Source organism: Physeter macrocephalus, chromosome 11 (assembly GCF_002837175.3).
Source record: "Physeter macrocephalus isolate SW-GA chromosome 11, ASM283717v5, whole genome shotgun sequence".
Classification (NCBI taxonomy): Eukaryota; Metazoa; Chordata; class Mammalia; order Artiodactyla; family Physeteridae; genus Physeter; species Physeter macrocephalus.
The window spans coordinates 93573947-93587613 of NC_041224.1; the positions used below are offsets into that span (position 1 = coordinate 93573947).

Sequence of the window (13667 nt, forward strand, 5' to 3'; positions counted from 1 at the left end):
AGTCAATTTGAAGATCTAATTGGCTTCATTCAGTGGTTCATGAACTAGAAGGGTGCTCCAAGGGGAAGTACAAACAGAAGGCTTTTATAAAGGCAGGAGGGTGGGGCAAGAAGTAGTAGCAAAAGGAAATGCTTGTTTCAAGCCAGACTGTCTTCTTTTGGGGGCCAGGATGGGGTGGGAGGAGGGGGGGGCGGGAAGGAACCAGAGAGGTCTTTATCATGCAGATTACCTCGCTAGTGTTGATCAGGAAATTTCAGACTGGCTGTTTTAAAGCTCACAATGAGAACTAGACCCTGAAAGCCATACCTTCCCTCTTTTGGTTATGCCCAGGTTTACTGAGCTTGTGTTTAGTCTTTCCCAGAATGACTAACTAGCAGGCACAGTTCTCACCCTTCAAATCTTGGCAGCGCCCCAAAGGAACCCACTCAGGATGCTCACCAGCATTACCCTCTGTGGCTGATCCAAGCCCAAAATCCCTTGGGAGAGCTTCCCCTCCCCACCCCAATTGCCAGAAAGTTCTAGAACCTTCTCTAGCTGCTGCAACCCGGGCTTGCAGGAGCATGGAACCACAGCTACTTGGTTCCCACGCTAGGAATTTAAACTTAGATTTTAATCAGCCCAGCTCAGGCTTTATAAGAAAAACAGAATATCCTTTCATTAAATATTTTTTGTTGGAATTTTTCTGCCCATCCTTCAGTGGCTGCCTAGTTACCAGGTTTAGCAAATATGGATTTGCTAAATTTCAGATGGTCTGGGAGTGTACTATTGATACATTGTTTAATGCAGTAATGTGGCTCAGAAAGGAGTTTGAGCTTAATGTAAAGATGTTCACACTTCCCAGGTATAATACTTAGAAGCTGAAGTGTTTTCTCACCGATTACGAACACAGCTTTTGGAAATTTCCCAGAGCCATCCTCTAATCACACTGAAGCTGAGTCAAAGAAATCCTTGATCTGACTTCATCATTTATCGATTTATTTCAATGAGAGAAGAAACATGGTTTTTGTCCTCAGGAGGCTTCCAAAGTTCTGTTGCGAAGTTACAGTTTAAAAAGTCATTTTCAAATAAAAACTCAGCCTCTAACCAAACTGTGGGTGCTAAATTTCTAAGCTGACCACTAGAAACTTTTTCTAGGAAAAAACAAGGGGCATACAGCTAGAATCTGAGTTAAGGGGTGCAGGCCTAGGGATGGTAAAGGGCTAGTGGCTGCCTTTTCCTGTAAAATCAATAACAGACAGAACATGAATGAAAATATTCAGAATTCTAATGAAGTTTCTAGGTATTTTCCCTACTACTCAAAAGCAAGAGTCAGGTTAGAATAATTTTAACTGAATTATATTTTATACCTATAAATAAGACAGGCCTTTTCCTTTATCGTTCCCCAATGGTGAGGTTTTGCGTAATAATCGTACTGGATCCCGTCAGAAACAGAAAACTTTCCAACTGCTTAACATTTATGACTTCATATAGTTCACGCACCATGTTCTGACTATACCTGTACTTCTTTTGAAGCTCGTCTCCTGTGTTTAATTCACACTGCATGATTTGTTGGAGGTCCCTGCTCCCAGCTGCCCTATCAGTGCCATGTCTGTCTCCTTCACTTACACTCCTGCACCCTGTATGGCACCTTGTGAGTGAAGAAAGCCTCAGTAAGATGCTTACCAGATATTGTTAGGTGAGAAAAACAAGAGCTACACAGTACCATGCTTTTGGTTTTAAAAAGTTATCTAAAAAAAAAAAAAGCTTTGGGCTTCCTTGGTGGCGCAGTGGTTGAGAACCTGCCTGCCAATGCAGGGGACACGGGACATGGGTTCGAGCCCTGGTCTGGGAGGATCCCACATGCCGTGGCGCAGCTGGGCCCGTGAGCCACAACTACTGAGCCTGCGTGTCTGGAGCCTGTGCTCCGCAACAAGAGAGGCCGCGATAGTGAGAGGCCTGCGCACCGCGATGAAGAGTGGCCCCCGCTTGCCACAACTAGAGAAAGCCCTCTCACAGAAATGAAGACCCAACACAGCAAAAATAAAAAATTAAAATTAAAAAAAAAAAATAAATGAGGTAGAAGGAAATAACTTCAAAAATAAAAAAAATAAAATAAAATAAAATAAAATGAAGGAGGCCTGACTGGTAGGTGGTGAGCTTCCAGAAAAAAAAAAAAAAAAAAGTTATCTATACATGTGTAAGGGACTGGAAAGTTAAATACCCACATATTTTCTTCATATTTATCTATATTTTCCAGCATTATTACTTTTTTAATAAAGGAAAATAAAAACATATATAACCTATCTCCTTAAAAAATACAATTACAAAAGGAAAACTAGTAGCTATACAGTGGAGAAGATGGACAAGATCATAAACAAGTGATCAAAATTAACATCACCAATAATGTGCAGATATCACGTGCCTCCAGCTGTGATCTGAGGACATGACAGCACATACATATGCTCCACTGGTGATGCATAACCTGAACCTATCATGATGCACATAGGACAAACACAAATTAGGAACCAGCTGTTCTATAAAATACTTAGTCTGTACTCTTCAAAACTGTCAAGGTCAAGAAAGACTGAGGAACTGTTTCAGATTAAAAAGGGCAAAGAGGCTAAAGAGACATGACAACTAAGTGCAGTGTATGATCCTAGACTGGATCTTGTAATGGGAAAACAATTACTATTGGAACAACGGATGAAATTCATCGTCAATAGATTAAAATGTTGTATCAATGTTAAATTTTTTGAATTTGATAACTGCACTGTGGTCATATAAGAAAATAACCTCATTTATAAGAAATGTGCACTGAAGTATTAAAGGGATAAAGGGGCATGATGTGTAAAATCTACTTTTAAATAGTTCAGAAAAATACTGTGGTGGGGAGGAGGGAGAGGGAGAGAGAAAGGAGACAAATGTAGGAAAATGTTAAAAATTGGAGAATCTGGGTTAAGAGTATATAAGAGTTCTTTGTATTATTCTTTTAACTTTTCTGTAAGTATGAAATCTTAGCTTATTAGGCACAAGTTTTTTTATTTATAGGAAATAACACACACAAAGTGTGAAGTTGCAAATTATAGTGCACGTTCACATTTCAGTTAATCCTTAAGCAGGTATGTAAAATAATTTTTAAATATCTTCTAAGTTAGAAAATCCTTGTTTCTGAAATAAGTTTTTATATAAAGTCAAATCCTTGTGACTTAAGGATGGTTTTACAGTCTTAAGTGATTCTAGAAAGTGCTCTTGTTTCACTGTGGTCGCTTCCAGTCCATTTTCTTGCAGAGCCAGCAAGGCGGCCTATAAGAGACAAACAATAGGAAATAATAAATATGCTTCATTGTTGTTTTACAATATATGGTAATACTTTAAAATCTGAACACAAAAATCTCAGTCTCACTTCATAGAATTTCAATATTCATGATGCTAGAAACATTAAGCTAAAAAGTTAAAGTGATTAAAAGTCCTCTCAGTAGACCATCTTTTCTTCTACATTAAATTCTAGCCTTAAATGGGTGGGGGGCTGGGGGGAAAGCAGGCTGCAGAATAATACAGACATTGTGAGTGCATATATTTTAAAGATGAGATCAACTATACTCCAGTATAAAATAAAAATTTTTTAAATCAACTATATGCCAATAAAAAAAAATTAAATTAAAAAAAGATGAGACTATATTCCTGACCTCAGAGTAGGAGTTTTTAAACAGGAAACAGCACTGATCATAAAGGAACAGATCAACACATACTCGATGACCCACCAATTCTCTTTGTATACGAAACAGACATACACACGTTTACCAATAGACACGTACAAGATTGTTCATAGCAGCATTAATTCATAATAGCAAAAAAGTAGTAACACAAATGTTCAAAGATAAAATGCGTATATAAATGCCGCACATTCATATATTAGAATATTATAAGCAATAGAAATGAACAAACTACTGCTACACACAAAACAACAGATGAACTTCACAGACATAATCTTGAGTTAAAGAAGCAGACAGAAAAGCATACCGTATGGTTCCATCTATATAAAGTGCAAAAGCAGGCAAAACTAATATCCCCAGTGCTGGAAGTCAGGAGAGTGGTTCTCTTTTGGGATAAAGTGGGAAGGCCCACGGGAAGCTTCTGGAGAGGTGCTTATACAAGTGTGTTCACTTTATGTTAATTCAGTGCACTATATCCTTCTGATCTGTGCATTTTTCTGAATGTTATTTTTAACACAGGTTTATAGAAAGGAAAAACCCACAGTGGCTGCCTTTTTTGGCAGCCAACATAAAGTCTAAATGCCTTAAAGTGACTTACAAGAACCTGTGTGATCTGGCCACTGTCCACTCCACCTCTTCAATAATGTCATTTCTCACCTCCAGTTGCTGCACATTTTATTCCTTCTGCCTCAAACACTCCGCTTCTCTCCCTTAGCCTAGCTAACTCCCTAATCATCCTTCCAGATTCAATGTACACACACCCTCTCTCAGACAGCCTTCTCTGATACCCCCAGGTCTGGACTGGTGTCCTTCCTAGGTACTCCCACAGCACCCTGAACTTCCCTGACTCACTACATGTTTTAATTCAGTATTACCTCTCTGCACCTCCCTCACTGCCCCATCAACCTGTAAGCTCTGAAGAGAGAAGGTAAGGGACCACAGTGGTCTTTTTCACCTCACATGGTGCCTCCCTTTCAGTAAATACTGCCAAGTGAATGAAGTTCTGAATAAATGAAGAAATGTTTTGAACTATAGGTTTTCTTCACTAATTAACTTACTTCTTTGCAGAGGTTTCCAAGATCAGCTCCAGAGAAAAAACAGGTATCTGCTGCTACGTTTTCTAAGGAAATATCAGGCCCCATTGGCATGTTTTTTGTACAGACTTTCAGAATAGAAAGCCTGCCCTGGAACAAAATAAAAAATAATATGTTTATAACCTTACAACATTTATGTCTGACACAATGCTGTATTAAAACATTTCAAGTTAGAGTTTTCTATCATATTACAGAGAAAGTATATATATTTCAGAAACAAACAATAAGAAAGAATCACTTCTTCTCAAGAAGTAAGAAAGTAAATGTGACATCATGATACATTTTAATATTTTTATAATTAATTAAAAAAATAGCCAACCATAGATATAATCTTTAAGAGACTTGATGAATCTCTCTTTTGGGTACAAACAGTCCCATCCGACATGGTTCAAAGGCAAATACATAAATTATCAGAAACAATTTAAAAATAAAATAGATATAATTTTTTTTCCATCCCTTCAAAATCTGATAAAAGCCTAAGGAAGGAAAAAAATTCATTTTCTGTGTCTTTCACCACTCACTGCCAGTGGCTCTGGATGTGAAGCACAACGGATTTACTGATTCTTTGGCTGTGGATACATTGTATAATCTCTGTAACCACAGATTTCTCCACTGAAAAATAAGAATGCTGACCCAGATAACCTCCAAAACCCTTTTTTTTTTTTTGTTTTTGTTTTTGTTTTTTTTTTTGCGGTACGCGGGCCTCTCACCGCTGTGGCCTCTCCCGCTGCGGAGCACAGGCTCCGGACGCGCAGGCTCGGCGGCCATGGCTCACGGGCCCAGCCGCTCCGCGGCACGTGGGATCCTCCCGGACCAGGGCACGAACCCGCGTCCCCTGCATCGGCAGGCGGACTCTCAACCACTGCGCCACCAGGGAAGCCCCTAAAACCCTTTTAACACTTTAGGATTCCTCCATTCTAGTTGCAAAATAATGTTGAGTAGACTCAATAAACTCAGTATTTTGAGTCTTCCACAAAAAGGAAATTACTACCTTGCTTTTAGGCTTATGTTTTTCTGAAAACAGGGCCAGAGTACCCATCAAAAGCAGATGAAAATGATGATTCATGACGGGCCCAGATAAGGAAAAACGCGGAATCCAATATAGGACACACACCATGTACACCTACACCCAGTAAGGGATTCAATTCTGCTGTCTTCTTAGAGTTCAGTCACTGATGTGTTGTTAGAAATGCTCACACAGAGTAAATGTGCACAATGATTACCTTTTCATCTGGAGGTGGAATATAAATAATCTTGTCTAATCTTCCAGGCCGTAACAAGGCATCATCTAACACATCAGGTCTATTTGTTGCTGCAACAATCATGACATTGCTATTAAAAACTTCCTGAAACTCTAGCTGAGGGAAAACATACAACACAAAGTAATGTCAGTAAGTTGTTAATTATTAAATGTATTTTTTAAAATTACAAATCAGAAGGTCCATTTGTTTCTAAATAGGGGGATATTTTTTTCTTGGGACTAGAATGCTTACATTTCCTTTCCAGACCACCTTCTCAATATCAAGGTACCCCAGAAACAAATTATTATCAAAGAGCTACTCTGTGTACACAGTGAAGGGAGTGATCAATCCTGATGGGGCATCTCTCAGTGTGAGAACTGATGAAAAGCTTTAAACCACAGCAGAGAACATCTATCTGTTGACCTAAATGCACCTGAGCCCCAGTGAATGATTACAACTTAAATGGATGACTTGAAAAGACAGAAGCATCTGACTAACACATGTATTACAGCTATGAAAAATCTTGGCTCTCATGTTCTTGAAGGAGGGAGATTTATTTTACCTCTTTGTTTTCTTTCAACAGGCAGAAATATGACAATTAACATAAGCTGCATTTATATAAATCCTGAAAATAAGAAATATCTAAGAGCAACCAGAACAAGGCCTTACACATGCTAAACATTCAAAATCGTTGAACTTAATTATCAGAGCAGTTCTCCAGTGATGTGATCTCTCAAAGCAATGAGTTCCCTATATCTGCAAGTATTTTAGCAGAGGCTGGGTAAACACCTGTCAGAGGCTATAGAAGGAAATCCTGCATGATGAGGAGATCTGATTAGAAAACCTGATGGGTCCTGTCAAATTCTAGTGGCATATGTTCCTAAGGAGCTGTAAGACTCTCTTTCCATGGAACAATTTAAAAAATGGGAAACAAGTAAGAACAAGAAAAAAATAAAAGAAAAAAATTATCTGTCAGGAATTACTTAAGGATACCAAACTATCTGGAGAAGGCTCAGAAGAAAGGAAGAGGATTTCCAAGGTCACTTTAACTTTGTTATAACCAAGGAAACCCATTCCTCAAGAAAACTGAAAATTTTCAATTACTGATCATTATTTCCAACGATCAGTAACCCAAACATGGGTTATGTTTCATTTCACATAAACAATTTTAGAAAGGGATGAACACTAGTTTTTCAGGGTATAAAAATAAGAAAAAACTCCCTTCTCCACTAGCAATATGTAGTTATGTTTCTAATCTTAGGAAAAAATTCACATTCATATATATCTAAGATACCTTATTATAAAATTTGCCTCACCTTTCCCAGGTAAATCACTATTTTACCAGCTCTGTAAAAGTCCTAAGAGTCACACTGAAATTATATAATTCTATGAGATGAATCCAGCATAGGAAAAGCTAGTGCAGATGCATTCTACTTAATGCTGGCCTGGATTTTTGGTGTACTCTGGCTAATAAATACCTCTTCGTTTTTTTCCAGCTCCTTGTATTTACCATGTTGATCTGATTTACTTCCTCTTCTCTCTATAGTCTTCAATCCAACACCATCTAATTCATTTAGGAGAACAGAAAGAACACGCTCTTGAACATTACATCCTGTTCTGCTGATTGATCGAGAGCCCAAGATTGAATCAATTTCATCCAAAAACACAATTGCTGGAGTATTTGCTCTTGCTTGTCGAAATACCTTTTGTTCGAAAAATGGAAATATTTAAAAGCTATACATCATGTCTTATTCATATGAATGTATGTTTTCTGCATTACTCTGTATTTATAATTTTTAAAATATAAAAAGAGAAAGATTCTAAATGTCTAAGAACTAGGGAATGAATAAATAAGGAATAACAGTATTATATAGGGGTTAAAATCATATTTTCAAAGAATATTTAATATTATTGAATTTTAAAAGTGATAATATTAAGTTAAAAAATCACAGATATATATTACATCCACCCATTCCCTGCCCAAGGAAACAGAAAGACAAATGAAATTCACCAAAATGTTAACAGTAGGTAGAGGAATTATGGAGGATTTCTTATTTACACTTTTCTATATTTTCTAAATTTTCTATACACAGTCAGGTATAACTTTCCTAATAGGAAAAAAAGCCAGTTATATTTTAAAAAATAAGGTTTATCCTTAAGGCATGAAACAAAAATTCAAAAGTAAACTTAACTGCATGAGGGAAAATAAAAAAACAAACCTGAGACAAGATTTTTTCTGAATCTCCAACAAAAGGTGAAAAGAGATCAGCTCCGCTCACTGAAACAAAAGAGCAATGACAACTCGTGGCCAGGGCCCTCACCAGGGTGGTTTTAGCACACCCAGGGGGACCATACAGGAGAACTCCCTTTGGTTCTGTCAGGCCCATCCTAACAAATTCCCGAGGGAATTTCAGAGGCCATTCAATGCTCTAAAAGTACACAAAAAGAGACAGGACACAAAAAGAGAGAGTTGTTTTAGTATAATGATGAACATCAAAAAATTCAGTAAATTCATGCATTCAACAATCCTCAGGTACCTGCTATGAGCTGGAAATGTGGTCCGATCTCCACACAGCAGCCAGTGATCTTATGACCTAAGTGAGGTCACATCACTTCCTGCTTAAAATCTTTCAATGACTTCTCATCAGAATTAGAATAAAATCCAAATCCAAACTCCTAACTTACCACTGCTTACAAGGCCTCACATAACCCATCGCCCAAACACTCCAGTTTGTTCCCATCTCACAGCCTTTACCTGCTAGTCTCTCTCTGCCTGAACACTCCCTTAAGATCTTTGTATGCTATCCCTCATCATACATGTCTCCACTCATATGTCATTTCCTTGGAGAGGTCTTTCCTAACCACTGTAGTTAAAGCAGATCCTCCCCCTCCTAGGCAGTCGACGCTACTACCCATCTTCTACTTTTGGAGCACTTATTCATTTGCTATCTGAAACTACTATTTTTCCATGTTGAGTTTGTCATTCTGCTCCTGCTAGAATGTAAGCGAAGTTCACCTCTAAATCCCCATCACCTAGAATGACACCTTCACAAAGTAGGCACTCATAATAGTAAGTAAATCCTCACAACCTCTGAGGTAGGTGGTTTTGTTATCATCATAACTTCACAGATGCAGAAACTCGGGCTTAAAAAGTGAAGTAACCCACCCAGATCTTATTATCTTATTGCTAGCAAGGCAGCAGAACTAAGACTAACCCCAGACAGTGTAGATCAAGAGCACAAGCTCTTAACTACTGATATATTGCCTCTGCAGAAAAGGATAGACAAGACCCCTGTACCTAGAAACTCCTATTTTAGTTGGGGAGACAGGCTTGTAAACTAACAAGCAGACCAGAGAAGGGCGTTCCACAGACAAGGAATAATATATACAGAGACACATGAAAGCATCCAATTCATCTCCCAACAGTAAGCAGGAACAGAGGGGAGGATGAGGGAGGCAAGATGCGATACAGCTGAAGTGGAGGTAGGATTCAGATCACGTTGGGCCTTGACAGTTTTAGTCAACAATGAGGAAGCAGTATAGAGAATGGATAGAAGGAAATGAAACTAGAGGGAGGGAGGCCACTTAGCAGTCTCTTGCAAGGATTCAGACTACAAAAATAATAAGGCTTGATGTGTCACGGGCAGCGGAGGTGGTGTGGGAGGGATGTATATGAAACATAAAATGTAACTGTATTTTACGCAGGGGAAATCCAGAGGGGAAGTTACGTGATGTATGACATGACTCCATGCCTTTAGAAGACAGGTTTCTGACTGAGGGGGTGGGGTGAATAGCTGCGTTCACTGAGGGAGGGAACCCAGGTGTAGAGGTGAGACTGATTAGCTGAACTTTGGACATGCTGAGTTTGAGATCCCTGGAAGTTATCCAGTAGGCAGGCATTTAAGTAGTTCTAATGATCCAAAGAACTATCTGTGCTGGATATAAAGATTTCTGAGTTAGCAGTTTTCAGGGGACAGCTGAGGCCTGGGACATTGAGGAGATCAAAGGCTCACTCAGAAAATGCAAAAAGAAAACTCTCAGGAGCTTGGAGAACTAACACTTAAGGTAGGGGAGAGGAGTGCTCAGAAAGGCAGGAAAGCTTAATATTCAGAGCTAAAGAAACAGTGTTTCTAACAGGAAGGTGTTACTCATCTCCCGCATGTATTTTGTGAAGATTAAATGAGACAAAGCATGTAAAAATTTAGGGGGGCTTCCCTGGTGGCGCAGTGGATTGGAGTCTGCCTGCCAATGCAGGGGACACAGGTTCGATCCCTGGTCAGGCAAGATCCCACATGCTTCAGAGCAACTAGGCCCGTGCACCACAACTACTGAGCCTGCGCTCTAGAGCCCGCAAGCCACTACTACTGAGCCCGTGTGCCACAACTGCTGAGGCCCACATGCCTGGAGCCCGTGCGCCACAAGAGAGGCCACCGCAGTGAGAAGCCTGCACACCGCCATGAAGAGTGGCCCCCACTGGCTGCAACGAGAGAAAGCCCACGTGCAGCAACGAAGACCCAACGCGGCCAAAAATAAATAAATAAATAAATAAATAATTAGGGCATATTATAAATGTGCTTATCCATGGACAAAAGGATTCCAGGGTTCACTGCAGATATAGCTTCCAGTTAAGACAAATAAATTATAATTGATACTTATAAATCAGTCTTGTGTGTGTGCAATTAGAGAAACCTACTTCCTTATGGCAGGATCACCCAAAGGGGTATTGGCAAAATCAACTGCTGAACCTGCAATGCAGGTAAGAAGGGCTGAAGAGCTGTGTCCCTCAACAGCCACTGTGAGAACCAGTATCAAGTAGCCACCCAGGCCATACTGACTGTTTATTATAATTTTGTGTTTTTACCAGTCCCAGGGCAAACTCAGGCCTATGAACAAAGAATCTGTATTTGTATAGCCCATGAACTAATAAGAATCGTTTTTACATTTCCAAATGCTCAAAAAAAAAAATCAAAAGAATACTATTTTGTGATGTGAAAATTATATGACTTCAGTGTCCATAAATAAAGTTCCATCAGAACACGGATACTCATTACATACTGTCTACGACTGTTTTCGTGCTACAATGGCAGGGTTGAGTGGTTGCAACAGAGACCAGAAAGCCTAAAATATTTACTCTCTGGCCCTCTACAGAAAAGAGTTTACTGACCGCGGTCTAAATTATAAACTCTTTAGAGCAAAAAGCAAACAAAAAGAGGGTGAGGCAGGAAAGTATGAAAAATAATATTTGATGCCTATAGAGTCCAGTTAAATAAGGACTGAAAATCGACCATTAGATCTAGATGTTAGGATCGCATTAGTGATGATGGCAAGAAGTTTCAGTGCAGCTTGTTTTCACCATAAAGCATTACACTTAGACTGTCGTATTCTACTGGCTTAAGCAGATTCTCTACCTCACCTGTTTTAACTTCAGTTTTACATCTTCAAGGCCACCAATCTGCTCCCAGCCAACAGGCTTGATGTCCATCAGTCCAATGACACTTCGAAATGATGAGGGCTGGATCTTTTTAAAAGCTTCAAGAAAGTCTGTTTCATCAATCATTGGATTGTCCTGGTTCTGAAGAAATCCACCCCAAAAAGCAAAATCAAACCAAAAATCAGGTGGGCCTTTTTTGTGGTACACAAACACAATTACTTTTTATTTTTAAATCCTCTTTTGAATTTATACATCTATTTTGTTATCACTATAAAGAAATCTGTAACACATGGTATAAAAAAATTAAATGTCTCCCCCTCAACTCCACCAATATTCATCCCCAGAGAATGTCAAGTCTCCTGTGTATTCTTCCAGTATGTTTTATGACATATGTATATGTTTTCAAAGAGATACACAAATGCGACCATACCATACATATTAATTTGTACTTTTTCATTTATCTTAGAACTCTTTTCATGTCAACTAATACAGCTCTACCTCATTCTTTTTGACAACTGCATATTGTATGAGTATTTTAACGACATCCTGTTGAACGTAGGTTGTTTACAGTCTTTTGTTATTAAAAACAAAGCAGCAACGGAAAGTCCTTGTGCACATGCTCAAGTATTTTATATAATAATTTCCTCAAAGTAGAATTATTGTGCTTAAGAGTACGCACAGGGCTTCCCTGGCGGCGCAGTGGTTGAGAGTCCGCTTGCCGATGCAGGGGACGCGGGTTCGTGCCCCGGTCCGGGAAGATCCCACATGCCGCGTAGCGGCTGGGCCCACGAGCCATGGCCGCTGAGCCTGCGCGTCCGGAGCCTGTGCTCCGCAACGGGAGAGGCCACAACAGTGAGAGGCCCACATACCGCAAAAAAAAAAAACAACAAAAAAAAAACAACAAAAAAAGATTATGCACACTTACAATTTTCACAGATACTACTGAACTGTCCTCAAAGCTGCACCAATATATGAAGCTGTTCTCCCCACACCTCTCCAACAATGGACATTACCAAACCTTAAATTTCTGCCAGTGTGACAGAGGAAATGGGGCTCACTATTGTGTTAAATAAATTTCTTTAATCAAGAGTGAGGTAGAGGAAATAATGGAATTAGAAAATCAGTTTTGCAACCATCGCAGTAAAGGCTGTCTAGGGCAAGAATCAATGGATGCTAATCTAGTGGAGGGAAAGTTTGATGAGGAACAGGATATCTGCATTTTCTCAGAGGGTTTCCTCACAGATTTCTTATTAGTTGCAAAGGGGAAAATAGCAGCTATACAGTAGTAGATAAACTGGACAAAACCTTGACTGACTGATCACATCAGTCACCATTAGGGACACCACCAATGAAGGGCAGGTGGACGTATTGTGCCTCCACATGTGACATCATAAGAAGGACACACTATCACTTATGTAGTATCCCCAATGGGCATGCATAACCTGAATGTGACTGTGAAGAAACAGACAAACCCAAACTGACAGAAGTTCTATAAAATCACTGACCTGCATCCTTGAAAAATGTCATTGTCAAATGTCGCGCACACACCAAAAAAGTGCTAAGGAAGCGTTCAAGATAAAAAGAAAATACTAAACACAATACATTATCCTGGACTAGATCCTGTACTGGAGGAAAAGAATGCTACAAAAATGGATACAGTTAGCAAAATTAGAATAGGAACTGTAAATCTGACAACATTTTGATCAATGCTAAATTTCCTGAATATAAGTAGATTATACATACTTGTTCACAGGAAATGGACATTAAAATATTAAAGGATAATGGGTTAAGATGCATGCAACCCCTTCTCAAATGATTCAGAAAAAAACAATGTGTGTACCTAGGCAGTTGACCCTTGAACAACATGGAAGTTAACCCTCGCTTAAGTAGAGGTGGACCCCCATATCTGCTGTTCCCCACGTCTGTGTGGATTCAACCAACCCCAGACCGTGCAGTACTTATAGTATTTACTATTGAAAAATATCCATGTATAAGTGGACTGGTGCAGTTCAAACCTGTGTTGTTCAAAGGTCAACTGTACAGAGAGAAGAAGAGAAAAGAGAGAATGATAAAGCTAACTTGGCAAAATGTTAAAAACTGGTGAATTTGGATAAAGGATTTAGCAGGAGTTCTCTATCTCAGAACTCTCCCTGAAGTTTTAATTATTTCAAAATAAGTTTTTTTTTTTTTTTTTTTTTTTTTTTTTTTT

The 13667-nt window shown here is 39.1% G+C and overlaps 1 protein-coding gene across 2 annotated transcripts in view; it reads right to left on the reverse strand.

Annotated features, from left to right (window-relative positions):
* Positions 1-2928: 2928 nt before the first annotated feature.
* AFG2B (AFG2 AAA ATPase homolog B) overlaps positions 2929-13667 on the reverse strand; it is a 16949-nt gene continuing 6210 nt past the window's right edge. Inside the window, exons 3-8 of one of the 2 annotated variants that reach the window (XM_007116722.4) lie at positions 11441-11599; positions 8247-8456; positions 7506-7730; positions 6010-6144; positions 4751-4876; positions 2929-3282 (exon numbers count right to left, since the gene is read on the reverse strand). In XM_007116722.4, coding sequence (XP_007116784.1) covers positions 3115-3282; positions 4751-4876; positions 6010-6144; positions 7506-7730; positions 8247-8456; positions 11441-11599 — 1023 coding nt within the window. In that variant the 3' untranslated portion in view covers positions 2929-3114. Of the gene's footprint in view, positions 3283-4750; positions 4877-6009; positions 6145-7505; positions 7731-8246; positions 8457-11440; positions 11600-13667 lie in introns of those variants that run through there. The other variant, XM_007116723.4, reaches the window with a different exon arrangement.